At 43.8% G+C, this 21,409-nt stretch overlaps 1 protein-coding gene across 2 annotated transcripts; it reads left to right on the top strand.

Moving 5' to 3' along the window:
- The first annotated feature begins 226 nt into the window (after positions 1 to 226).
- On the top strand, positions 227 to 19,166 carry epg5 (ectopic P-granules autophagy protein 5 homolog (C. elegans)). Of its 2 annotated transcripts, none has more exons than XM_051422215.1 (46): positions 227 to 339; positions 787 to 871; positions 1,104 to 1,751; positions 2,336 to 2,596; positions 2,690 to 2,888; positions 3,020 to 3,156; positions 3,250 to 3,357; positions 3,444 to 3,517; positions 3,649 to 3,757; positions 4,459 to 4,573; positions 4,656 to 4,806; positions 4,900 to 5,055; positions 5,144 to 5,301; positions 5,598 to 5,749; positions 5,947 to 6,087; positions 6,202 to 6,363; positions 6,449 to 6,571; positions 6,690 to 6,952; positions 7,053 to 7,193; positions 7,300 to 7,444; positions 7,780 to 7,977; positions 8,310 to 8,417; positions 8,518 to 8,640; positions 8,889 to 9,055; positions 9,161 to 9,397; positions 9,529 to 9,652; positions 9,754 to 9,898; positions 10,090 to 10,261; positions 10,698 to 10,860; positions 10,958 to 11,100; positions 11,237 to 11,393; positions 11,608 to 11,802; positions 11,888 to 12,101; positions 12,612 to 12,793; positions 12,893 to 13,100; positions 13,213 to 13,288; positions 13,659 to 13,762; positions 13,847 to 14,022; positions 14,577 to 14,801; positions 14,892 to 15,101; positions 16,180 to 16,324; positions 16,423 to 16,665; positions 16,899 to 17,112; positions 17,233 to 17,451; positions 17,533 to 17,647; positions 17,739 to 19,166. In XM_051422215.1, exons 2-46 carry the CDS (start codon positions 818 to 820, stop codon positions 17,919 to 17,921), a joined length of 7,743 nt encoding a protein of 2,580 aa, XP_051278175.1. In that variant the 5' UTR covers positions 227 to 339; positions 787 to 817; the 3' UTR covers positions 17,922 to 19,166. The 2 variants fall into 2 exon arrangements, with proteins under 2 accessions (XP_051278175.1, XP_051278174.1); XM_051422214.1 differs by having other exon boundaries at positions 227 to 643.
- The last annotated feature ends 2,243 nt before the right edge of the window (positions 19,167 to 21,409 follow it).

The following is a 21,409-nucleotide window of genomic DNA, read 5'->3' as shown; positions in this document are numbered from 1 at the left end:
ACTAAAATTATAATAGTGATCATTTTTTAGTGTGTCTAGTCTATAATTTGTTCTCACGTTTCTCTTACATTAGAGACCTCAGGGAGACTTCCTAAATGAATAAAGCTCAACCAACTACATTAAGTGTGACATGTTGTTGTGCATGTGTGCGCTTATGACACAGTTTGGGCTCTCTGGCTTTCCGTAGAGAGGTGGAGTAGTCACGTGGTCAAAGATTGTGATCGCTGAGTTCCTGGAACAAACAAAACAAATGACAGCTGACCAGCGGACGGTGGGCTGCCACCCTCCACCCTCCACCCTCCACCGCTTGTCACTTGCTTCGACGTGTTGAAATCCTATGTTAGTAACCCGAGCAACAATACAGAGCAGCTTTAAACGCTGGTGAATAAAACACTAAAGGAGAAAGACAGCGTAAATAGCCAAAAGCTACGCGTTAGCTTAGCTTAGCTTAGCTATGGCAGAGCGTCTTCTGTTATGTGGCTGGTGAGCTCAGTTTCATCAGCAGAGACTTTTTATTATTTTTTTTAAAAATGTATCCTCTGGGTAGTGTGTCAATGCTAAGAGACATGTTAGTTGTTGGCTCGCTATCCTCCTCCTGCAACTTTTCTCAACCGGCCACACGAGAGTGTTTTGTTTACAACCAGTGAGTGTTTATCTGGACAGCCACAGCCAGCCACTGGTTAGCTGCTTATCACAGGCTACACCTCGCTGGCTCTCCCAGCTAGTGGTTGCTGTTTATTTGCCGTATTTAACGTTACTTTACGCATGAAGACTGTTTGTTTTCAGCTGAGCAGTGGTGTGTGAGCAGACACTGAAGATGGAGGCTGTAAGACCAAAGAAGACCAAAGGAAAAACCAGCGGGAAATCTCAGGTGATTAAACAAAGTGCTTTTCCTTTTTGTGGTCCCAGGTTGAAGGTGCAATCCAGCCAGTACTGGTCTTGGGACAGGACAAACACACTCATTCTCACTTTAACTTTGGACAGTTTAGAGTATTCAACCCAACATAATGTCTGCTCTTCTGTCACATGTGGAAAACTGCGACACAGGCTGAGTTGTTAACCAAGGATAATTCATTTTTTGTTGCATGTTTTTTTTTCCCCAGCTGGCGAGGAAGCAGAAGCAGGCAGATGAAGATAAAAGAACCACAGCTCCCTCAGCTGTCTGTGATGAAGCCCCTGCCTCCGACTTCACTGACATCCCCCTCAGTCTCCCGTATCAGGAGCCAGAGGAGGAGCAGCAGGACCCTGTTCAGCCCCCTGAGACCACAGCACAGCCATCAGATCTTCCCTCTGAGAAACAGCCGACCTCCTCATCACATACTTCTTCCACATTAGTGTCAACTAAGACTTTACAGGCAACTGTGGCGTCGCAGGGTACAGTGCATCTGGCAGAGTCAAAAGAGGAGGATGGCGGAGTGGCAGCTCAGGGGGCTGAGCTTAAAGTTGCAGCACAGACCGCTGACATGGAAAAAGACTCACAGACCTGGAATCAGCCTTGTATTTCAACTCAGTTTCAGATCCCAAACGCCCCGAGTGCCCCTGCGCTGTACCCCGCTCTCCCAACCCTGGAGGAGGGCCCCGTGATACAGCTCTGTGAGGAAGCTGTGAAAAATCGGGAAAAGGGACCTGCAGTCTTGGCACTTCCTGAGCAGGAGTCTTCCCCTCCAAATTTACAGCCTCTGGAGTCTGTAGCTGAACTTTCCATGAGTAAACTTTACCCAGAATTACCCAAGACAGCTCCAGAAATCCAGGTAATCTCAACCAAGAATGTGATGTACAGTTGTGCGTTCTTTGAAATGGAAAATGGAAATTACAGTGTTAATTATACATACATTTTGTTTGTAGTCAAGTACCACGATATTGAAAATCCATACATATCTCTTCCCTGAAACAATAACATTTAAAAGTCTGTGCTTTACAATTTGACTGCATTGGTAGTAGCAAAATAGCACTCAGAAGTCATTTTTCTAACGCAACTGCACATTAATTCACCATTTCTAACTGTTGTATGGTTTTGCTTATTGTATTGTGGTGATGTAGGCTGAATCTATGTTTTTCTGTTTCAAATTGGCTGTAGCTTATTAGACTGTTTTAGCTGAGTAAACAAATACTGCCTCTACCTGTTTGGTTATGGTATCCACATTATTTGTGATTTTCTTTCTAAAAAAAACATTATGTTAGTATATATAAGAGAGTATGATATTTGATTTTGCAAATATTGCCCAAACCCATATGATAACAAAGTTATTAATTGACTACATTCATTGTGTCCTTACATATAAACATGCATCAACTTAAGAGATAATGTCTCTCCCCTAATGTTTTTCTTCTGTAGCCATTCACACTGGAGCAGCTGAGTGTCTGGGAGCCAGGCGGAGGTTTGCGAGCCTGGTTAGAGGGTGTTGAAGTGTGTGCAGCCCAGTTCTGTGCTTTAGCCCGGCAGGAGAACCATGAACTTACCGAACTGCTGCAGAACTACTGGCGCTGTCGTAGACAGCTGACCCAGTCACACACACAGCTACACACACAGTCTTCTGACTGCAAGAGCACACAGAATCGTCTCTGGAGCTTCCGAGATGAGCAGCTTACACTTCAGGTGTGGTAGTTAAAACAAAACGTAGAAATATAGTGTGTAGAGAAACTGTATATAAACTGTAATGACATTTCAAATATAATTTCTTCCTTACAGGGTGTGTGTGCAGATCAGTCTAAGGTGTGTGGTTACCACCGCTTCCAGCAGGCAGAGTTCAGTCAGAGCGTGCTGGCTGAGCTGAGGAGACTGTTTGAAGCTCGCAGTGAGCTGCTCCATCAGAAGGTGGCGCTACATGCGTACACTGCTCTGCTGTCACGCCTCCAGGTGGAATCATACTTGTATCGTCTACTAAAAGGTGAGAGACATATAAATTCTACTGGACTTGAAGTAGCCATAACATGCCTTTTACAAACAAGCCTCTCGTGCATAATACTAATATTAAGTACATAACCTGTATGAGATTTGTGTTTGTTTTTTTGTTATTAGATTGTTCTGGCAGCCAAACACAGCCTTGTTCTCTTCAACCCTTGAAAGAGGCCATCAGCGTCTTATTTAGCTTCACACGCAGAGTCCTGGATGACACACAGTTCCAGACAGACATCCATTACTGGCTGGACAGATTGGTATACACACACAAACACTGTACCACTTCTTACTCTACTGGTTGAGGTATTTTGTTGTTTTGTTTCCTCACATGGTTCTGGTCCACTCTCCAGGTGGCTGTCCTGCTGCGTGTTGGAGGGTCAGGGGAACACCTGTACCTATTGTGCCATCTTCTGTGCTGTCCTGCCGGGGTTGGCAAGTGGGCTGCACCCTTCCTTCAGGTTAGTTGGGGACACAGTCTTTAATTTATTGTTGTCAGGTCAATGTTTACCTTGTACCTGAGTTTTCTTCCCAATTTCTGCTTCAGATCCAAGTTTGGGGGAACACCTGTGGAGTGCAGCACTTTATGCAAGCGCTGGCCATCCTAATGTCACCTGCCAGGTAAATATAGGAGCCCCTTTCCTTACCCACTGACTGTGAACTACAGACTCTAGCTTTATGTCTGTGGGTTTCCATGAGAATCCAGGTCCTTTCAGGGTCTAACTAGCAGTGGTCTCTGTGTTTTGACTCAGGCACCGTGCAGAGTTTCTGGGACATCTGAAGCCATGTGAGACCCAGAGCTCAGCAGCTTCTGGACCCGAGTCTGGCAACTGGACACTAGTGGATGAAGGGGGAGAGGAGGTATGTGTAGGGTGCATTTTGATAAAAGAAGCCAAACTTCCACAGCACAAATGATGTGGGCAAAGTTAATATATTGGGCGTTTTGACTCCCTGACCTATGGGTCTTATCATCTATTAAACCTGTACGATTATTAAAACAGAACCACCTTTGTTGAGTAAAATTTATTTTTAATTTATTTTCATACATAATCACTCAACAATAAAATACATCAGGGTGCATATGTCCCTTTTTTATCCAAAAGTAATGGAATAAGAAGCGACCAGTAAGAATTTTTCCCCGGCAAAAACATTATCTGTTTAGTTCTCCTTCCGTGACTATGATGCTCTCAAGAAAATGTGATGTGTCACTGAGGTTTGTAGATGATGATTGTTCTCGTCTTTGTCACATTCAAAGCTGTTGTAAAAAGGGTGCCAAATGAACACCTATGACCATTTAAATATCATGTCTGCTGGTTTAAAACTACGTCTGCTGCCAGTACTAATGGGTTGCTTAGGAACCACTTTGTTTTGAGAACCTTATTATTAGAAAAATATTATTTAGAAAAACTAACATTTTAAGATACTGTTATTTAAGTATTACATAATATTTTAATAATAACTTATTTTCATTTTTAATACAATAGTAGCCTCCACTTTGCATCTTGCCTTGAATAAACTGTAAAGAGTAGGAGAGCCTGTTATGACTTCTTCTCTGTGTTTAGGATGAGGACCCAGAGAGCAGCTGGCTGTTGCTCTGTGAGGAAGATCTGATCTCCCTCCTCACCCAGTTCCCGTTCCAGCAGCTCTATTCATACATGCTGGGAATGACCAAGCAGGGTAAAGGAGTCTGTCTGTCCATCTGTCTGTCTGTCGGTTTATATCCCTCACCATGTGAACTGACAGGCCAATTTCCTTCCAGGTGTTTATGAACCCCAGGCCCATTCCAGTCAGAAGATGATGCGTGTTTTTGGTTTTGCTTCCTCCCTCATCGAAATCCTCGCCCTTGGACTACAAACGTACAACAGGGCACGATACAGACAGCTAGTCAAACGGATAGGACACATCATACGGTCAGTGCACCAGTCAGAGCACATTAAAACTATAAATATATACCATATATAACATTAGATATTCATAATGTTGTCTTCTCTTTTTTTCCTCAGAATGACAGTGTGTTATGTGAGTGATCACTGGGCCCAGTATGTGAGTTTAACTGTTGCTGGTGGATCTAGCTCACACTCTCTGTCTTTGGACAAACTACAGCTGGAATACGACCATCTCTTCCTCAGAGCTGTTTTACATGTACTCAGAAACAAAAGGTGAGGAATTGGCCTCAAGTTTCTGTTTTAACTGGAAATTATTTACTTTGAGGGTTTTACATTTATTTTCTGTCGTCCTCTCTTACAGGTTGGGCATTTGGTTGTTTATGTCCGAGATGCCATATGGGACTCTGTCCAGCACTATGCTGTGGAGGGTACTTTATGTTATGCAATGTGCAGAGACAGCCGGACTGGAAACTGTCGGCACTGCTAGTGACACACACTCCTGCATTCAGGCTCTTAGAGGTACCAGTATACGCTTTGACCTGCACTTAATATCAGAAATGTAACCAGCAAAGATATTGTCATAATGCTTAGATATGACCCCACAGTTTCATCGTCATATTGAAAACTGAAATTTCTTATCTGACACACAATTTCTTGCCCCAGATCTATTGAATTGAACTTTTCTCAAACACAGTTTCTAAGCCATTTGGTATTACATTGGGAATTTAAAACCAGGTTCAAAAACCTGGGTTGTATCATTCAGTCTGATGTTGACAGTTGCCAGCTTCATATTTTGTTTTATGTGTCTGCTACAGATCCAGAGCACCAGGAGAAGTTTGAGCACTGGCTGTGTGAAGTGAACAGCTCTGATGGGATCTCCCTCCTCACCGCACTAGCACACATGGCCACACAGACTCAACACTCTGACCCCGCATTCATCACAACCATAACTCTGCTGATTTACCAGGTATGTCCAGGAGGGAAAATACTAGAAGAGGCATGTATAAAATAAAGATGTTGAGTAATTTAGACTGTATTTCATATAGAATGCCTATGGTAAAGAATATGAAAATACAGAGAAGGGTAACATAGAGAAAACATAAAGTTTCAATCATACAGTACATACCTTGTTCTTTGACATCTTTCTTCTTATTGTTGCTCCAGGTGTCTTACGTGAGTGTGTCTACCAGAGAAACTTACTCCAAAGTGGGGAGGGAGCTGCTGGCTGCCATAGCAACAGTCCATCCCTACATAATCTCTGTGCTCCTGGAGAGACTGAGAGAGACCATACAAACTGTAGGAATGGTTGGTGTTGCTTTTAGGTTTTAACTGCCTGTCATTGGAAAATATCTAATTCAACAGATCTTGAACTCATCAGCTTTTGTTTTGTCTGTGTGTGTGTGTGTGTGTGTGTGTTAGGTGGCTCTGTACTTGTGCAAAGAGCTGCCTCTGAGTCTGTGGCGGCCACGGCCAGAGGAGATATGTGTGATCGGGGCCTGGTTGCTCCAGCATCCTCTGTCTGCTGTGGAGAACCGGCTGGCTTGTGTCATACTGGAGGGTCTGAACTGGGGTTACACACAGGTAGTCACTGATGCTTTTAAGATGGTGTGTCCAGATCTAATCAGTACAACTGTGAGTGTGTAGGTAAAGCTGTTTCCTCTTGCAGGATGGCTCCTTGGCCCTGTCTTCATCTCTTCACAGTGAAGTGGCCCTGCTGGTGGCTGAAGCCTATCAGAAGTACCTTACTGACAAACCGTACAGTGGCCTCATATCCGAGGGAATGAAACAGGTGACACATCCGCTCTTTACTCACAGGCGTTTACTTTGAACCACAGAGGCTTCATCATTGCATCCAACGTTACTTTGTATGTTTTCCCATTTTTCTCTTCCTTACTTCCACCCTTCAGGTGTCTTACCTTGCCAGTGTCCTCCGTTTGGGTGTATCTCCTGAAGCATCCTTTAGTCAGTGGGCATGGCAACTGTTGCTAAGGCTGAAGCTCCATGGCAATGCCCAGCACCCTAATGGAGCCTGGTCGGTCCCTGCTTTGACCTCCAACCCTCCTCCAGAGCTTACACATAGTCCTAGCATGCACTCTGTTATCAGGGCTGTAAAAGCAGGCATCCCTATTGGATGCTACCTGTCCATCGCTATGACAACAGTGGGACATAGGTGTGTACTCATTCACTCTATGTCTAATACTTATGGTTGATTTATACATAGAATTTAAATTAAGTTAATCTGTGGATTTTCTTTCTGTGTGTTTTTTTAGTCTGGAGCACTTTTGCACCGATGGAGTCGGGTTGTTGAAGAGTCTGATTCAATCTCGCCACCTGAGAGCTGCTGTGCATCTTCTGGACAACATCCTACCCCCAACCTACCCTCTCAGCTTCTACCTGCTCAACAACTCTCAGTAAGAAAGATTCATCCTTCTCATGCAGCCTATGAAAGAGGAGAAAGAAAGATATTTATTATAGCAGCTACTGTATCTCAAACTGTCTCTCCTCTGTTTATGCCAGGTTTGTAAGCTGTATCCAGTTGTTCTTGCAGTACGACAGCGTGTGTCCTCAAGGTGTGACACAGCAGGTCACTCACCGGGTAGCACCGCTACTCACAGGAACCACCTATGGAGACAATGTCCGACTGCTGAACAGTGTCATTCAGGTTCGTCGCAAGATTTTATCAAAAGAATGTATTTCAGGTCTTTAGCCATCACAGAAAATTGTTAATTGTTAAACTAAAGTGTATCAGCCTACTTTTATTTATTTATTCTTGTTTTATTTTGACTATTTTGTTTGTTGTATTTTATTTTTGTGTGTTTTGTGTGAAGAGATTTATACATATACTGGAATATATGTTAAGTTGTTGATAAAAAAATACAGAAAAGATGGCTCAAAGTTTTAGGCCAAAGCATCTTGTGAAATGATTATAAGTTGTTTCAGCCCATACATCTTCTCTAAAGAGGACATTTATAAATGTGTGTGTGTTTTATCTTCCAGAGTCATGTGGTGGAGAGCTCTCAGCCCAGCCGTGTCGGTGCTGCAGCAGTGCTGGAGTTTTGGGTGGGGATTTTGACTCAGCAGAACCTGTGGTACCGGGACAAAACGGTCCTGTTCCTCATGGATCAGATCTGCTGTGCTGCATTCACACACCATCAGGAGGAATGTGTGCAAAAACTTCTGTACCAACAACATAAGGTATTTACTCACTCGTGTTAGAGGTTTGCATTATTTAGAAAATCTTACAGGTCTCACAGGTGCAGATGCTAAATTTAGCACTGCAAGCTGCCTTGAGTAACATTATAAAGACAAATACTATATTAACATTTAATGTAAGAGCAAGAGCTTGGTAGAGCGGGATACTGAACAGTCACATTTAACCTATTAAGATTTAAATTTTAGTGTTGTTCATTCACACTGTGATAAAACTGATCTGGTATCATTAGTGACTATATTTTGAAGCCAATTTTCTTTCCATCAGGAGCTGAACAAGCTCAGTGTACATTTTTCCATTTTCTTACCTCATGCAGAATGCCTTGGGTTACCATGGAGATCGGGGTTTGCTCTCCTCTCTGGTTGGCTGGATTGCTGGAAATGCCACACCCTCGTTCATAGAGGGCCAATCCCTGAGTGCGGAGGTAAGGGTCCTCCAAGCACCAACAGTATGTGCAAGTAATCTTGATTATATTAGTAAAGTTCTCAGCGTTGACAGACTTGTTGTTGTCTGTGTGTTTGTAGGTTTGGTTCGCCTGGCTGGTGCTGAATATGGAGGGCGTGTTTGAGGATGATTCTCAGCTGAGACGCTGTGTTGAAAATGAACTCCTGTCAGAGCCCAACATTTCCCCAGAACAAGCCTTAAAGGTATACAGTCGCACAAAAAATTATACATTTGTTGAGGTTGAAATGTCAGGATTACTGTTATACTTGCAGTGTAAGCAATCAGTATCTCTTCGCAATTCACTAGATGTTTCACAATACAGGACATAGTAGTGGAGGTCAAAATGTTGCCAAGTCAAAGAGCAGTGGCATTGTGGTGAGCAGTGTTTACTAGTCTGGTTGGTAAGTGCTCTATGTAGATGGTGTTAATAGTGTGTCTTTGTCTGAGCCAGAAGGCGCAGCAGAGGCTGAAGTTGCCGGTAGCACCATCCCTGCAGCGGCTGCAGGTGTACCGCTGGGCCTGTCAGGCCTTAGCCACGCCTCCCGACCACCTGCTCCTTCCGCTGGTGTGGCAGAAGTTCCTACAGCTCTACTTCAGACAGCCAGGACCTGACTATGGGTACGATGCACACACACTCACTACTATCCATAGCCAGATAAACCAGGAAATTGTCAGAATTCATTTAAAGGCTCCATGTCTCTTTTTGTATTCGTTGTCCACCAGGCTGGCTGCAGGGGGATGTATTGGACGAAGGTACTTCCAAGGCTCTTCTCAGGCCACCTTACTCAGAGACCTGAGACAGAGAATACAGGAGGTGTCTGACTTCCATCATGCTGCTAGCCAGGCCCTAAGGGTGCCCCCACCACACACGCCTTCATCAGACAGCCAGGGCGACGAAAGCCCAGACAATCCCCGTCCCCGTTACCTCACCTCTCCTCAGCTACACTCAGAGCTGGTCAGGTAGGTCACTGATGCTTAATACACTTAAACATATGCTCAAAATATACGCTCATTCCTTCCTCTTTAGCAGGTAGTAGCAGCCTTTAGTGTGTTAACAGGCTCTAATATTACAGATGATTGGTTGCCTACAGGTTGTTTGGTGTATTTGCTGTGTGGTTTGATGATGAGACTCTGCAGAAGCAGGAGGTATACCTTCCTTCTCTTCCTCCCGAGTATGAACCACACAGACTGGCACAAGTCATGCAGCGGCAGCAGGTGGGTTTGGCCTCATGTGTTTACAGTGGTTTAATAGGTTAGTCAAATCTGGCATTATAAAGCTCATACATTTGAATTTGTGTTGTTGTGTTTTGCTGTAGGAACTTTGGCTAGAGTATGTGGACCAGGAACGTCTGCAATATGATGAGAGAGAGGTTCTGTCTCTGTGGGAAAAAGTGCAGAGTGAGCCAGTTTTCTTGCAGGCCCAAAACCCCAGCTTCACTGACTACACCAGCGTCAACAATGGTACTGACCCAAAATCAATTCTGTAGATTTTAAAGGAATAACTTCAACAGACATGCAGCTGTAAATGTAAAAGTGAACAGGTTTGAATTCAACAAGGACAGTAAACAGTAGTTCATATACATGCCCTCCACCATTTCTGTTTGTTTTTTTCCTGTAGTTTAATGTTGTGCTTTGTGTGTCTCTGTGTGCAGCAAGGGAGCGTATCCTGTCCAACCTGCAGAAGCATCCAGTTCCCTGTCCACCTCCAGAGCTGCTGCAGCAGAGGGCTCCAGTAGCTGAAGTTCCCACCGCCTGCCTCACTGACTCTAAAGCTGCCGCCGAACTGGTGAAGCAGGACCTCAGCATCCTGCAGGACCAGGCCAGGTACATGGAGTTCATACAGAAGTTTAAAAAAAACAGTGCGTAGGATTTAGTGGCATCTAGCGGTATAGTTACAAAAAGCAACTCCCTGGTTTCACAACTCCCTTTCCAAGCGTGAAGGAGAAACTATGGTGGCGAAAAAAGCAAACAGCCCTATCCACAGCCAGTGTTTGATTTGTCCAATCTGGGCTACTGTAGAAACATGGTAGTTCAACATGACTCCATGGAAGGCAACCTGCAGCATAGACTATAGACTAATGAAAATATACTTGTGAATATTTTATAAAATTTCTGCCAATAGATCCTCCTAAATACACAGTGTACATATGTATACACAGAAATGCACTTGTACACTTGTTTGTACTCACACAAACAAGCACATCAAAACATACTGAAAGCTACGCACTGATTACAAAATACTTGTTCATCTTGTTGTCAGGATTGCAGTGTCCCGTGAAGCCCAGCAGGTGGCGATGGAGCAGGAGCTGCTGGAGAGCCTTCCTCTACTTTATAAGAACCAACCAGAGCAGGTCACCATGGCCCTGGAGTGTAAAGGGAAGGGAGGGCAGCCGTGCCAAGGACCCGCAAACATCACTGTCACAGTACGACCACCAAAAACCGCATACCAGCCACATTGTCATACATTTTAGAATTGTTTTCCCATGATCCAATCATGTGTTTGTCTTTGTAACCGTGTAGTGTGAGCATGTCCAGAGACAGGAGGCAGTGCAGACTCAGATAACGTCGCTGCGCAGGGACATCAAGAAGCTTCAAACCGACTCCATGGCTCCTCCACCTCAAAGCCTGGCCCAGGCTGCTGTTCACACTGAGAACTTCATCACGTCAGTATAAACACATTGCGTTACCGAAAATAAAAATAGGATTCACGTCACAATAAGTATAAGTGCAAACACATGTGGGAGGATGTAGAATGATTAAATGTTTTGACTAATGCATGGATTGTTTTTATGTGCGCAGGGCTCTGGTGAATATGTATAAGGCTCAGAAATTACCAGCCGTCCAGCATGTTGGCGTGTCTGCCTTCTATCAGGTGGTCTCCTATGTGTGCGAAGACACTCTGCGTCATCCCCCAACACGCCAGTACCTCTCCTCATGTGTGGAGATTCTGGGACAGGTGCGCACAAACATACACACACACAGAAAGTGTTATGTGTTATGTCCCTCACCTCTTTTAACCTGAATCACAAACACTGGGTTTAAACAGGACACAGCTGTGACCAATTAGACATAATTGATTAGAAAGAGGGCCAGGTTAACTCTCTTATTACACATACTGTAGACTTCTTAAATTTATAGACTGGCAATGACCTTTCTTGTTTTGTGTCTAGGTGTTTATCCAGGGCAATGCAGAGGAATGTGGGCGTGTCTTGAAGACCATCCTGGAGCAGAGGCGTCTTTGCCCACTCATTTCCCCCTTCTTCACTCCCAACGCAGCGCCCAATAAGCTCGTCTTTCTCTACCAAGATGTGGTGACATCCTTACACCTCGATAGCGCTGATGTCATTTTCATGCTGCTCACAAAGGTTAGCTTAGACACAAATGCAGCCTACTGAAGAAATGTGATATACACCAGTCCAGTTATACCCACTTCTGTCTCTCCCTGTGTAGTTTGATTTGTCCCAGTGGCTGAATGAAGCCCATCCTGTGTTTTCGGAGAGAACCCGTTTGCTGGAGCTGGTCCACGGAGCTCTCTGTGTCTGCGGCCGAGACCCTGAGCCTGAACTTCTGACACCTTTTCACCTCTTCACCAAACACTGGACCTGGCTTTTACGCCACCATTTCCCTGATCACTACAGTGACTGCCTTCGTCTGCTTATGACCAGTAAGTGCGTGTGTGTGTCTGTGTACAAAGCCTGCCCAATATGAATATATGAATATGATGATTCAAATTATTATTAACTCTAAAATCATCATGAATCATCATTTTCATGGGACATTTTGCCTGGTAATTCACTTAGGAGCAAGGACTGCTTCAAAAAGTGTTCTTGTGATTCATCAAAACACATTCATCCTTCTGAAAGAATGCCTCCTACTCATCTTCCCACCAACATAAGATACAATTAAGTAATTAACAAAACTAAAGTTGGCTGAATCATCAGTGCACAGCACCAGATGTGAGTTGAAAAATTGTGTAGGGTATAGCCTTAGTGTGTTTATTTTATCAAGACAGAATTGGGGTTTATTGTTAACAACCTGATGAGATAAAATTATTCCAAATGAAGGCAGATATGCTAAATCACTTACCAAAAGATCTGCTATAATATTTTTCTTGAATTTAAGTGCTTGATTTGCAACTTCTTTAACAAACAAAGGCATTTCTAAACTTCATCAGGCTCCTCAAACCAGTTACTGAGTCCAGAGTGCTGGAAGGTTACTCTGCGAGTGCTGGGCTGCTTACCTCCATCCCGCAGTAGCAGAAGTAAAGCTGAGCAAGCCACCACTGATGTCTCCGGCCGCACTGTTGGACCCCCAGCTTCTCCATACAGATCTCCCATCAGCCTCTCCCCTCAGCAGGTAACTAATGCTAATAGAACGTGTCGTTCTATCTGTCTCATTAAATTGTTAACATTTATTAATAATCCAACCTTGCTGATTTTAATTGGTTGCTAACAGGTGGATGAGACAGTTGATTGGCTGAGTGATTACTTCCTACGTAGTCGCCTCAGTAAAGCAGACCTCCGCAGCTTCGGCCTCTATTCAGCCTGGACTCCCTACATCAGTGAGGTTGTTTCGTTCTGGGACCATTTGATTGGGTGTCTAATCAACGTACAGTTCAGCAGCTGTGCCAGAGAGTCAGTGGGCAGCAGCAAAATAATGAAAGGTAACTGCCAGATATCAGCACACTCATGGATCATTAATACAAATCAGCTGATTTGTGCATATACTTCGATAATACCTGTTGTTATAAACAGGAAATGTATCTTCTCTCACAGCTCTGCACGACCTGCACAGTAAGATTGTGAAGTTATTTAAGCCTTGGATCTTTCCTCTGGACACCGATGATAGCGGGTGAGCATGGCGTACCCTCAGCTCTCTAGCAGTCATTGGTTTTAGAGTCAGATGTGAAACAGACTCCAGAGAGGGCATCAGATCCAAAATATTCACATTCCACAAGCCTGATTCTTTTCAGATGTAACCTTTGATCCATTTGCAGGTGGATAACAGATGCTTCTGGTTGTAGTAGTCGCATTACATAACTGAATCAACTGTGGGAAGTTTTTTTAAGTCTCTGAAGCACACTATACATTACAAAAAGCAAACCAAAACACAACACTGTTTAGAGAGAAAAGAACACATTAGATGTTTACTTCTGAGTTATAAGTCAACCATAAAGTCTCTCACATGACAGAAGGTTAATATCAGTGTCTCTTTGTCTCAGTCCCCTCAAGTGTTACCCCTGGCTGGAGACAGATGCAAGTGCCTCAGGATGTCTGGTTGGCCTGTACGCTCAACTCACTGACACACTGCATCACAAATTTAGAGGTAGGTTTCCAGCAGTCCTGTATTGCTGCTACTCTCTGTTGAAGTACAATATTGTATTGATGTATAACTTTGTGTGTGTTGCAGATCGTCTGCTGCCCGGCCAGAGAGGTGCCCTGTGGCTGTGTATGATGCAGTACTGTGAGAGCTGCACTTCTCCCCGTACACCCGAGTACCTTCTCTACCTGTACCACACACACCTCCGCAGCCTACCCTGGAGACACCTGCACCCTGACACTCAGCTAATGGAGCAGCTCTTTAATGTGAGACACCCTAACGTTTGACGCATAACCCCTGACACTGCACACTAGACTAGACATGCATGACACAGGGGAGTTTGCTCATTTGAGACCTGGGTCTTTTGCCCTTACCTTCTATTATTAGCCTGACTTCTTGTAATTACAGTCTCGACACCCTGTTCCTGGAAACAAGCTCCTGTCTCTCTAGAGTCTAGACCCACATGGAAATATTGAGGCTACTTTATAGAATGTGCACAGTTTAGGATATATAAAGTCAATAAATCAAATCCCAAAGGTTGATAATCTTTTTTTTAATCCATGAATGAAGAAGCAGGAGGAGGTAATGGCAAGCTGCTATTTTCATTATTCAAGCAAAAAAGGGTTTATTTTATCCAATAACTTATAGCTGGGATGTTCTGATTACATTCAAGATAACTGGAATATAAATTTTGCCATTAATGTGCAGCTAAACATTAAGTAGGAGTTAAACATACAATTGGTAAACTTGTAAATATAAAATATAGTCAGTTGATCTTTTGCAGTTCTGTTAACAAAGTTGTTTTTTGTTGTGTCTGCAGGTGGAGAGAGGAAGTCCCAAGAGCTGCTTCCTCTTTCTCGGAGAGGTGTTATGTGAAGTTAACTGGGTCAGTGTCCTAAGTGACCACTTACAAACGCCGCCCACCTCTACAACATATCCAACTCTACCGGACACGGGTACTCAGAAGGAGTCACACACCATGTTAGTCTATCTGCTATACATGCTTGTTTTTCTTGCAAAGGAGGAACAGCTCCTGAGCCAACAGGTAGGTCTGGAATATTTTGGTTTCACATCAGGGTCAGACTTCTTCCTTCTACTTCATTCATTCTTCATTTTTCCCCTCCTCAACCCCCAGGACTCCCCTCTACTCAGTCTATTGGTCCAGTCAACCTCCCTGCCCTGGCACCAACTGGACCTGTCCTCATACCAGGGCATTCTGGGATATGTCAGCACCCACTACCCTCCCTCCTTGCTGCTCAGTGCAGATTCTGCCCCTCAGCTGCTGCTGAAATCACTGCGTAGTGCTGCTGGCCTTCATCCCCGCCCTAATGAAGTTCCACACAGGGTTAGACAACACAGTGCTGTTTGTTTTACAAGTTAAATCCCAGATTTATTAAAGCATCTAGAATGATGCCTATTATTCGAGTTATAGCTACATTACATTAATGTTGGTTTAATCTCCCAAACTTTAGATCTATATGTAACAGGTGTTGGCCCAGTCAATGTTTTATGCCATGAAATTTATCACAGAACACACCCACTGATGATTTAATATGAATACAGTACATCAGACATATCTTCCTAAATTGGACACAACATTCATTCATAACTCCATAAATAAATTAATAAAAAAAATCTTTAGCCACATAAAGCTGCTATTTCCTCACAGTAAATGTATACAGTGAATGGGTGAACCAGTAGAGCAATATTATACAGAGGAGCCCTAATGTTGGAGACTATAGAAATGCCCAAGGCAGGTATGTCTTGTGTAAAAGTGGGAGGCTTGGAACAGCCGCTTTAAATTTATCTCAAACAATTCACTATTCTGTGCCAGCTCTGTATCATTCAGCCAAATTACATAAATGTAACACTTAAATCCTTATAGTTGCTGTTGATGTAGAGCAGCAGAAGGCAGTTTTATACCACTTGATAATGTTCCAAAGCGGTCAGATTTTGGCAGTACACTACCAGGCCATACTGTACACAGGACTATTCTAAGATCCAGCATTGCCTTTTCAATTTAATTTGACCAATTTAATTCCTAAAAATAGCCTTGCTGTCAGACATACAGTGGGCACTACTAATTATTGCATAAAATATTCATGAAAAGCTGTCGAAGTTGGATACATTCATACCAACAAAAAACAATAACGTTATTGTAGATATCAGAAACGTATTTATGTGTTTGTTTGGTAAAGTTGACGCGTTGTACTTCAAGAGTCAGCTAAATAATCTCTTTTTGAAAGAAAGAAACTGCATCTAACCCGATAATAATTTATAAATTGTAATAATTCTCAGCATACATTGTGTCTTATAATGTGTAAGATATATTTGAGAAATGTATGTATTTATTCAGATATCTATTTTTGTTTAGCACTGACCCAAACAAAAATGTATAATCTCTGTTACTTTCCATCTGTCAGGAGGAGACGCTGAAGGCTGGAGTGTACGTGTGCTGGTGTGTGCAGTCTCTGGTCACTCTGGAACAAGGAGGCAGCATCAATCTCAGCAGCCTGGAGGCTCAGATGGAGTCACTTCTGGAGAGCGTTGTCATGTTCAACCCACCAGGTGAGTCTTCACAGTCGTCCTCAACAACATTATCAACCAACAGAAACAAATTCTTTTATCACCTCCACTGTACCACTTCCTGTTTTTTTCCTCCACAGAGACGGGTTTGGAACAGAGGCACATGGCGTTCTGCAGTCTGTTCAGCGACGCTCTGGCTTTGCTGAATGGAGTTGGCGTCTCAACAGGCGAGGCACTCGCTGCCCATGTCATTACCTGGCTGGACAGGAAGGGGAGAGGCTTTCCTATCCTGCCTCTTCTCACGGCGTGCTCCCGCTGTCTTGCATCAGTACGACACATGACGCGTATCATGGAGGCATGCATTACAGCGTACTTCAATCATGGTAACCAAAGTTAACAGTTTGGAGTTTTTTGGTACCCATTTTAGTTAACTGAGGATTACTGAGGAACTACTTTTTTGTTTAGGAAAGTTGTCAACCTGTACAGTTTATGACTTACTGTTACAGCAAGAGGATTGTGTTCTCTCTCTCTAAATCTCTCTCTCTTTAGTAAAGATAGTTTAATGCGATATCAAGGATTCACATGTGTTTTTCCACTGTCTGTGTTTTCATTTCAGCTGAGGAGGAGTCTGTAGGTTGGGGTCCTGTGTTGGTATCGCTTCAGGTGCCTGAGCTCACAGTGGATGACTTCCTCTCTGAGAGCCAATCAGGTGGCAGCTTCCTGACGCTCTATGCCTTCATCCTGCAGCGCCTTAACACTGAGTACACAGCATCCAATGAGAGGAGGACTCTGGCTCTAATTAACACATGGACCAATCAGGTCTTCCCCAGGTTTGACCCCTCATTCACTCATTTGGTTGCCTCTTACGGCTTTTAAAGGTCCATTTAGCATGTCAGCATGTGTACTTTGCAAGTGTATTATACATGCTATGATGTGTTTTGTGTGTCCAGTGGTCCTGGTGATGAAGCCAAGCTGTTTCTTTGGTGGCACAAAGCACTGAATCTGTCAGCGGAGCAGCTGCAGCCGCAGTCAGGCCAGACTGAAGTTTCAGGAGTTGTGATGGGTCTGTTGAGGTTGCAGACCAGGCTGCTTCAGCTGGGAGAAGAAAGACTGAACTCTGGGCTGTTAGGAGCTATAGGCCTGGGGAAAAGGTCTCCTGTTTCTAACAGGTAAGCTCACATGCATTTTATTTACACTTGTAGGCCAGATAGTATGAAATATTAATTTATTATTGTTGATAAACCACCCAGATTCAGGGTGGTGGTACGCAGTCTGGCAGCATTCCTGTCAGTCCAGGTGTCATCAGAGTCCGAGCTTCGACTGCAACCCACCAGTGACTTGCAGCTCTCTGCCAAAGCACAGCAAGTATGCAACACAAACTGCAAATACAGTGTTTTCATTTTCTAGTCTGCAATTATCTCCCAAAAATATCTTGTTGTGTTTTCTGTCGATGCAGACGTTGGGGATGTTGGAGGCCATGCCCGGTAATAAGCAATACGCTGAGCTAGAGGACTCTGTGAATAAAGCTGTCCAATTCATCCGCTACCCAGGACACTGTCTCAGAGATGGACCCCGACTGCTGGCCCTGCTAGCCAATCTCCTATATCCTGACCTCAGATACCTGCACATTATCCGTTAACCATGACTTGACCTGAAACTCATGCTGGAGATCTGGGAGGACGTTAGTCTTCTGTGGCAAACACAGTGACATTAAATCTCTGTTCTGCACAGAGAAAATCTTTCTGGAACACAATGATTTCAAGTAGTGACACTGGTACTCGCTGTTGCTGTTATATGAGCAAGAGCTACATATCTTATCAGCGAGGGCTTCATGTGACAGACAATGACTGTTCATCAGACCTCACTGTGCATTTGTGAAAATAACATTTGACTGATTATGTTCAATGAAGGGTTGTACAACCAGTCAGAAGCATAGGACATGTTATGTGCTAACCTCTAATCTTTACTTGCACTTTGCTTTCTTCTCTCATGTTTATGCCTTGTTGCTTTTTATATAACTTGCCTGTTGATTTTCAACACATCTGTTACATTATTGATCTGAGAGGAAGTTGCACATATTTATTGAAGCAGAATTCATAAATCAGAATTCAACACTGGGCTTGTGAGTTTTACACCTGCATGTGGAATCTAACAGAAAAAAGTTGAAGGGTCCACAGATTATTTGGAGGAAGTTGAAGGACATATCTAATAGGCCTATACGTTTAGTAGTACCTTCTTAAAATGGGGTGGGGGACATACCAGGAAAGCTGGTAGGCAGGGTTCAATGCCTGGTACAACTCTTAAAGTCAGCTTTTGATGCTAGCATCTAGCTACAAGCTACAATCTACAATCTAAAGTCAGTTTAACTCAATCCTAGCTGCTGTACAGTGAATACAGTGGCTGCCTGTATGAAGTGTTCATGTTTAGTACCAGAACATTTGCCAGTATTATTTTTATGTCCAGCCAAAAGTGCTTTCCTTGTTTCTGCCAAAGAGATGTTATTTTAATTTGCTCTGCTACTTAAATATTCTTGACTATGTACTCTGGTTGTTTCATCTGTCTTTGTTTGGTACAAAAACTGCAGTCTGAAAAAGCACACGCACTAGAAGATACGCTGTGTGCCACACCACTTGGCTTCCTTATAAAGTAGTGTTCGCAATGTAATACAAGTTACTGACGCTGATGGTATTACTAAACAAGCAGGCATGTCATGTCATAACTGGACTTATTTACACAAATGGTTGTACATATTGGTGATATGAGGATAAAGGGAGATTTCTCAGACCTTCAGACTGTACTCTACATCCAACACAGTTTTCATATTTTTAATACCCTTGCTCTGTGCCATCTTAATAATAATCGTGCTGCACTTCTGCAGTCTCAAGCTCGCCTTATTGCCTGTGTTATGTGGTGGCTGTTAATGTCAAAAGCATTTCTTTTTTATGAGTCAGTGATTAGGAATGAGTCTCTTGGGCTGCTGGAGGAGGGAGTTACAGAGCCGGGCTGCACGAAGGAGACTATGTTCAATAAAGGGAACTGAATGTCTCTCAGTTGGTATTTACCAATTCGACTCAGTGATCAGGGACAGTATGTAGTACATGGACCCTCTGAGAGCAGGAAGACTGATCTATACTCCCTGGACAGGTCACGGGAGGGACACTGCTTTATGAATCGAGCTGTAAAGACACCGATGAGAGAAAGAAAAAGATCCAGACAGCAATACCGAATACATTGTACAACAAAACTGGCCTGCAATCTGCATTCTCCATGCTTAATGCCGCAGATGGTCAAACTTAAATTAAAGCTTCCTTCGTATAAGCAGCCTGTTATGACAAGTGTGTAATTTGATTGGCATCCGCATCCTGTTGTTCTTTGCATCTGTGCGAAGGTACAATACATGTCCCCAGCTGAAAGAAGCTTTTACAAAGACTGCTGAGGAGGGCGGTCTATAAATTGAGCTGTGTGCTTTTGTGCACACGTACATCCAGCATCCTCACTTGACACCACCATGTCTGTCTGGGAGAAAACCTCTCTTCAGGCAACGGTGGTCTCTATGGTTACAGGAAGGGTAGAAGTGAGAGAGGAGGTGGAAAGGACGGGGTGTTCTGAGTCTGTGAGAGAGGAGGTGGGAGATGCTTACAGACGCTCATCGCTGCCTGCTCTTCACACTCAAAAACGGCCTCCGGTGTGTTCTGTGAAACGCTCCTGTGCTGTCTCTCGCCATCTAATCGGTCCCCCACCCCCCCCCGTCTCTCAGCTCAGGTGGTGGAGCAGTCGATATTTATGTGACAGTTTGCTCTAAAATGTTCGCCTCATTAGATATCTCTTCCCATGTTTCAGTCTCACACACACTTGCATACATATCCACGTGCTTAGAGGACCCATTGCTGAGACGGAGTATTCCTGGCAGACACATCACTGTCTGGCAGATTCCCGTGTCACCATGGAAACCCAACATCAGGTCAGGAATCGTTGCTCCTAGACTGTTTCAGTGCACACTCAGCATCGGAGCAGCACATGGATCAGCTCCCCTCGGTCATCATTGGCAGTTGGGTGGTGCAGCCGTAAAAACTAACACTTTGCAATTGCAGAAATGTGTTTGTATTCTCTTAAATTCTGACTGTAATTGGTAAGGAAAGGTGTGTTTAAACCTGGCACAGATGGATCTCATCCCATTTTGACCTAATGTTTTCATCAGGGCATTGCGGTTGGTTTCAATATGTCCCAGTGTCCGTCACAGCTGAGCAGAGTGCCCTGCATGAATTACACCCCACTGCTGACCAGTTGCTCTACTGGAACAGCTGCACTGGCCTGAAGTCCCTCCCTGCTGCCAAAACACACAGACACGCTCTCAGCTGGACACTAAGGAATGTCTCTCTGCATTCTCCTCCACGGCTATATGCAACACAGTGACTTCTCTACATGCCCCCATTGTTTTTAATGTGTTTAGTGTATGTGTGTGTGTTTGTGAGTGTGTGTGAGTACACGCCGCTGAGAGTAGATGCATGTGTGTCAGACAGATTCCTCCATTGAGAACACCCACCTTTCTCGCACCTCCTCGCCAGTCCGGTGGGGAGTGATGACTCAAACTTAAATGAGTCTTTATTTCTCTTTCTCACATTGACCCAGCAGAGCAGGAGCGCTTCGCCCCGCTGAGTGTACCTCTTTCTGTGCACTTAACGCTAAAGGTCATCAATAATGAGTCAGACCTCCACCGGTGGTGTAATAAATGTGATTTTTAGAAAATTGGGTAGGATGCTTGTTGATCTACTCTGGGCTAAGAAAACGGTGGCTAAGTCTGGGACGAATGCTTGGCCTTCAGGAAATACTGTGTGTTTAGTTGGTTGAAAATCTCCCGATAGTGAAGGATGAATATAAACCTCCATTGTTAGGATTTTTATGTTATATCTGGATTGTGGGATTGATGGTTCTGGGGTTACTGCTGAAAGCATAGTTAGGTTGAGGTGTAGTATTAGGGTCAAAATAGGGACAGAGCAAGACTGGATTACCAACCAGTCAAAGGGGGGCGACTTCCCCAGGGTCTGACAACTCCCAGTAGCTTCAGCCTTACATGTCAGCTGGTTTGGAATATTTGAAATGAATATTTGTTTACTGCCTTATCTTGAG

Source organism: Dicentrarchus labrax, unplaced genomic scaffold, assembly GCF_905237075.1.
Source record: "Dicentrarchus labrax unplaced genomic scaffold, dlabrax2021, whole genome shotgun sequence".
In the NCBI taxonomy this organism is placed as follows: Eukaryota; Metazoa; Chordata; class Actinopteri; family Moronidae; genus Dicentrarchus; species Dicentrarchus labrax.
Note: the sequence above shows the minus strand (reverse complement) of the source record. Positions and strands in the feature narration are given on the sequence as shown.